The sequence below is a fragment of the Apium graveolens genome, chromosome 4 (genome assembly GCF_009905375.1).
Source record: "Apium graveolens cultivar Ventura chromosome 4, ASM990537v1, whole genome shotgun sequence".
NCBI classification, from domain to species: Eukaryota; Viridiplantae; Streptophyta; class Magnoliopsida; order Apiales; family Apiaceae; genus Apium; species Apium graveolens.
The window spans coordinates 122,081,013-122,087,008 of NC_133650.1; the positions used below are offsets into that span (position 1 = coordinate 122,081,013).

General features: G+C 35.3%; 1 protein-coding gene across 2 annotated transcripts; it reads left to right on the top strand.

Moving 5' to 3' along the window:
* Positions 1-318: 318 nt before the first annotated feature.
* Positions 319-5,480, top strand: LOC141719396 (FRIGIDA-like protein 3). 2 transcript variants are annotated; one of them, XM_074521773.1, is made up of 5 exons: positions 319-379; positions 477-560; positions 3,264-4,323; positions 4,549-4,715; positions 4,798-5,480. In XM_074521773.1, exons 3-5 carry the CDS (start codon positions 3,288-3,290, stop codon positions 5,290-5,292), a joined length of 1,698 nt encoding a protein of 565 aa, XP_074377874.1. In that variant the 5' UTR covers positions 319-379; positions 477-560; positions 3,264-3,287; the 3' UTR covers positions 5,293-5,480. The 2 variants fall into 2 exon arrangements, with proteins under 2 accessions (XP_074377874.1, XP_074377873.1); XM_074521772.1 differs by having other exon boundaries at positions 334-560.
* Positions 5,481-5,996: the final 516 nt, after the last annotated feature.

Consider the following 5,996-nt stretch of genomic DNA (forward strand, 5'->3'; position numbering starts at 1 on the left):
GTGTCGCTACCGAGTAAGGCAATAATACCGATTTTGAGTTAATTAATTCATATAGTTTAGATTTTATATATACTTTTTTTGTCTTTTATGTTTTTTGTATGTTTACAGGATTTCTTATATTTTATTATTTTTATTACATTTTTTTTAACCTCCGTACCCAAACGTTTGGAGCAAATAAGTTTACAAACAACGGTTTCCTAAAAAAAATATTTTTCACACCCAAACAAATGCCGGAAAAGAGAGAAAACAATTTTCTAATAATATTTGAAAAAGATATTTATGTTGGAAATCAATAAATTACAAAAACCATTATTTAAAGATTTTTTTTCCTTTGCCTCAAAGCTGAGAATAATGAAGAATAGAGACCCAAAATAACCAGGTTAGGGTTCTTGATATCCGCAGTTGGCATTCACCCCGTTAAGTATTTCCGTAAAAATTATACACACATATAATTTCGTGTCTATATATTACTGCAGCGCGAGCTTCATCCTCTCTGGATAAGAAAATTAGGGCTATATTGCTTGTGCATTTCACTTAATTCGTGGTTGTAATTTGTAAAGGTACGACCTTTTCTCTCTTATGTATTCATTCTCTCGTATATTTCGATTTTAATCTGTAGTTTATGCATACTTTCGTTTGTATTTATTTGTGTTGATTGATTTCTCGTTTTTTCGTAAAATTAGATTGATTTGATGTGTTTCTGAGCGGGTTTAGTTTGATTTTCCAAGTGGGTTTGTGAATCCACGTCAACACACACAAATAACAAATTTTCGAAACAACAGCGGTAACCAAGGTTTTGCCATTATATCAAGAAAGTTCTCCGAGTTTTCGTAACCATTTGCACTAGCTTTTTATTTTATTGAATACGGGATAGGGAAAATTGTTGTGCTTAGCTAGTTTTAATCTGCATTCTTTAGGATCGTTATTTATTAATTCTTGATTAACGAGTGACATAGGTTTAGGATGTTACAACTGATTTGCGACAATATTTGATTACTAGGTTTTTAGTGTTGTTTTACTGGGTACTTTGGTAGTCATGTGTAATTTGGATTTTAAGTGTAGTTCAAGTGAACATTGGTAGTTAAGTGTAATTTGAATTTGAGTGCATTTTAATTTTGTATAGGTTCTCTAAAGAATATAGGCCTAGGAAGATCTCCTTGAGTGGTAGGGAAAGATTGAAGAAATCTTAGTCACTCCGGAAATTTGGCATACTTTAAATTGGGTTGTGAAAAATAAAATAAAATCCTTGCCGCGTATAATTACTATTAGTGCAGATCATGTAGGTATGTAATGCACGTTAGCTAAATAGAGTGATGGGAAACGACATTGAACATAACAAAAAAAATTTGTGTAGTGTTTGTAATAGTTCAAATACATGTTTTGTAGAGATGAATAGTGTTTTTATCTATATATTTTATATGTGGGCTAGGAGCTTTCTTAATATGTTGGTTATCTATTAAAAGCGTAATAGTTTTAGGTCTAAGTCCATTAATTTTATTATTAGGCTTTTATTCCCTATTTAAGTATTATAATTCCCACATATCATGGTAGGCTTGATTAAATGCAATGATTTTTGTTACAATATTTGATTTTGAAACATAAGCTGTGATTGCATTTGATGCTGGACAGAACTTTTAAAGATGAATATGAACTAAAAATGATGATAAGATATAACTCGGGTGGATTCACTGCAGAAAATTCACTACCGCATTTCCCACAAGAAAATGTATAAAAGATGCTAAAAGAGTGAGGCTTGGTGACGTTCTTGCGGTTTCAATGCCACATTAACAAATGTTACATCTTTACGATGGAAAAAATAATTAGCAAGGCTAAGGGTACCATGAAAAGAAGATTAAGGATGGTAATATAGTTGGTACTATTAATGTCTTTGAAGTCAGGGTTAAGGATACAAATATGGTGGAAGAAACTCAAGATATATGGTCCTTGCTTTCACGATTTTGTAATTGAGTTAGAATCATCTGGTAATTTGTATATGGTACCCCATGATTTAAAGGATTATGCAAATGAGATCAATTGCTTGCTTGTAAAGCCAAACATGAAAAAAGAAGTGAAGTAGCAGAAGGTGTTCTGTATGATGGAGTATCAGCTGTATGTCAAAACGCACAAAATATATTTAATCAAATTGAAGCTATGTAAGATGTGATTAAACATTCAAATATTTAAATTCTTTACGGCTAAAGTAATTGCGAGATTCCAGATCTTCAATGCATTTTATTTAAAAGTCTTTATGTTTGTTTACCGTTATTTTTTCAAGTTTTGGTCATTACGTTTATCTTTAATTGTCTATGATTCTTTATTAAGAAAGTCGTTGATCGGAGGCACCATTAATCCGGTTACTGTTTATTGGCGTACCCTTTTATCAAAAATCGAAAAAGTAAAAAAAAACAAGGTGTCCCTGAAAGAGGTTAGATAAAATTCAATTTGATGAACTTAAGTTACATTAGTTATATAAAACACTTGATGAACTTCAAAACTTAAGGAAAAAGTACGCAGTTGAGTTAGATTGAGAAAAAAAGAATATAGGACTGGGAAAAGTATTTTTGCCAGGTGGGTGAAATTGAATGTAATTAAAAGGCTTTTGCAGTAAAATTCATTGAAGATGGAGATTTTTCGAGACCTAAACTGATGTATATGTTTGTATAGGTGATGACTGATGAGTTGTTTTATTATGTTTAATTTAATTTTTTTAAAGTCACTTAATTTACGCATAAACTTTACGTCACATCAGAGCTGCTTGCCATCACTTCATTGACTGTTAAGTTTTTTAGTTGACTTTGACGGACTGTTCAATTCAAAGAAGTGATTGAGCATATTGAGTCATGCTTTTAATTGTGTGCAAACTTGATATATTTGGATATAATGAATTATGGTTTTGATGTTTGGCCCGTTTCTACTACAGTCCCTGGTGTATTTATAACAGTTATACACTCTATAGGTCTATGTGCGATAAACTAGTAGGTTTTTCTGGTTTAATAATGTTCTCTTTCTTGCCATTTATTATGTATGCCGACTGTTAGGTATAGTTCTTCCATTAATGTGTCTTTTTTTTGGGAAGGGGGAGGGGTAGTGTTTGCTGTGTTATAATTCAGTTTGATCTTACAGTAGTATATCCTAGTGTAGTTTCTTAGCCTTAATTTACTACTGTAAAGTTTCAACTTTTAAACTAGTTCCATGAGCAGAGAAGTTTGAGAGACACCATGTGTTATACCTATCCCTGATCGTCATCTACATTTCTGTTGCAGCATTTTTCAACACTAGCCATATCTATGGCTGAATCAAATATAATGGATAAGACTGGTGTTTTGATAGAACAACTTGGTAAGGCATTCCTTGACTTGGAATCTCACAAGGTAGCTGCTGAGGACAAGGTTTTTTGGAAAGAAATTGAAGAGCATTTTTGCCAGTTGCAGACAACAATGGTGAAGCAATTATCGGAGCTAGAATCTAAAGAGAAGGCTTTTAAAGAAGAAGAATCTGAGTTTTACTCATTTCTTGAAGCGAGAGAGGCAAATGTTGCTGCTAAAGAGCAGGATATGATGGATCGCGTACAGGAACTAAAAAATGAAGCTGTTGCTGCCATCGAAGAGGTACGGGCTACGCATCCGTCAGCATCTTTGGAATCTATGGATGTTGGGTATAATAAAGAAATTAAAGTAAGTAGCCCCAGTGGTGATAAAAATGCAATATTTACTTCCCATGAAGTACCTCATAAGACCGTTGAAAGTGATGGAGTGGTTGGGGAGATTGAGCTTCGTCATGAGCTGACACAGTTTTGCGAGCAAATGAATGCGAAAGGGCTTCTAAGCTTTATTGTGGAGAATAAAAAATTATTACCTTGCATTCGCAATGAGCTCTCTGTTGCACTTGAAAGTGCAAGCGAACCAAGCCGATTAGTACTGGCTTCATTAGAGGGGTTCTTCCCTTCTGACCCTAAAACCCAAGAAGGGAATAAAAAAGACGCTGTCTTTCAGGGCATGCGTCAATCTTGTCTTGTAATTTTGGATGCCATGGCCACCTTGTTGGCAAAGGCTGGCCCTAGGGTTGATCACCTTCTTAACCCTGAGATTAAGCAGCGAGCCAAGGCCATCGCTCATAAGTGGAAGCCTAATATGGCCAATGCAGGCATACATGCTGCCAATGGAAATTCATTGGAAGCTGAAGCATTCTTGCAGCTTCTTGCAATATTTAGGATTGCTTCTGAGTTTGATGATGAAGAACTCTGCAAGCTTGTTCTTGTTGTTGCTCAAAAAAGGCAGTTGCCTGAGCTCTGCCGGTCCCTTGGTTTAGCACACAAAATGCCAGGTTGGTATTTCTTTATTTACCTGACCAAATGGGAAATATGGCCTTTTCTACCATAGGTCTCCTTAATCATCTAAGAATTTGTAGTAGGGCATTTTGATGGATAATCGTGACTAGCCTTGCATTTTAAGTGTGCAAGGCAGGAGATTAATTGTGCATACTGAGTTATTTTACTGGTATATATGATTGAGAACAGTGCAACGTGTCTAAGATCTTGCTCTTGTGCAGGTGTTGTGGAATCTTTGGTTAACAGTGGCAAACAAATTGATGCTGTCCATCTTGCTCATGCCTTCCAGCTTACTGAGAGCTTCCCTCTTGTGCCTTTATTACAGACTTACTTGAAAGACTTGAGAAGAAATTCACAAGGAAAGAAGGGTGGTGCTGGTGGTGGGCAGGTACTATTTAGGCTAAAAAAGTTGCTTACATATATATGCATATAAATGTATGTCATGTGCTTACTGCTAATATGTTGTGCAGAAAGATGCAAATGCTCAGGAACTTGCCGCACTAAAGGTTGTGATTAAATGTGTCCATGATTACAATCTTGAGGCTGACTATCCACTTGATCCACTTCATAGAAGAGTTGCTCAGTTGGAGAAAGCAAAGCCGGATAAGAAAAGGTTTGGAGAATCTGGGAAAAACCAACAGTCAAAGAAACCTAGGACAAATGGAGGATTTCATGCACCTCCTGCTGCAGCCACAGTTGTTAGCAGGCAAGCTCCAGCATATACTGGAGAAAGAGCATATGCTGGAATTGCAGAGAGGTTTCCACGTGCTGTCCCAGACCCTTATACTTACCAGGCTCCAACACAGTCTTCATATGGTCAGCCAGGTTATGATCATAGATCATACTACTATCCACACGGCGAACGAGTTGCTGCACCTACGTACACTGCATACAATACAGCTCCTCCTAGTTATGCCAGTTACCCAAGCAGTGGACTGCCTACATCACACCCATCCTATATCTGATTTTCCTGATTAGAATAGTACATGTCGTTCAATTAATCTCCCCTAGGTGGATTTATTTAAGCCTTCTTTCTGAAGTCTCTGCCTCGTTGAAACACAAGATTATATATGGGGCTTAACTTTGTAATTCAGACTAGTTGGAGTTTTTGAACTTCTAGTTACTGTTTCATATATTTGGTTATGTTTTGTCATTTTCGTGATTACTGATTTTTGGCATTTAATTCAACGAACTAGGAAAACAAGTGGGGTTCCACACATGTAACTAGCATTTTGAGGTTCAGACCCGAGTGGAGTGTTATATACGATCTACTTAAACTGGGATGGATTCCTTCAGTCACATGCATTTGTTGTATTTTGTTGATTATCTGGGTTAATGGGTACACATATATGCTGTTTGGGAATTTCTGTATTAAGATTGTTTTAGGTAAGATGGTAGCAAAATTACAAAGCTCATTTAACTAATTCAGTCATTTGATGTAATCATAATTAACTGAAGTTGTATGCTTTGATGAATATTTAATTGATTCAATTTTTTTGGTTTATTTAATGTTTAAAAGTTAAAACTTTCATGTGAAAGCATGAATGTACAATATATAAAATCTACTCGTGTAACGAGATAATGTTGTAGGCCCATTCCATTTAGGCCCATTCATAACCGACCGGACAGTAAAAAAGAAAAACGTTAATATTGTAATAGTTTTATATTT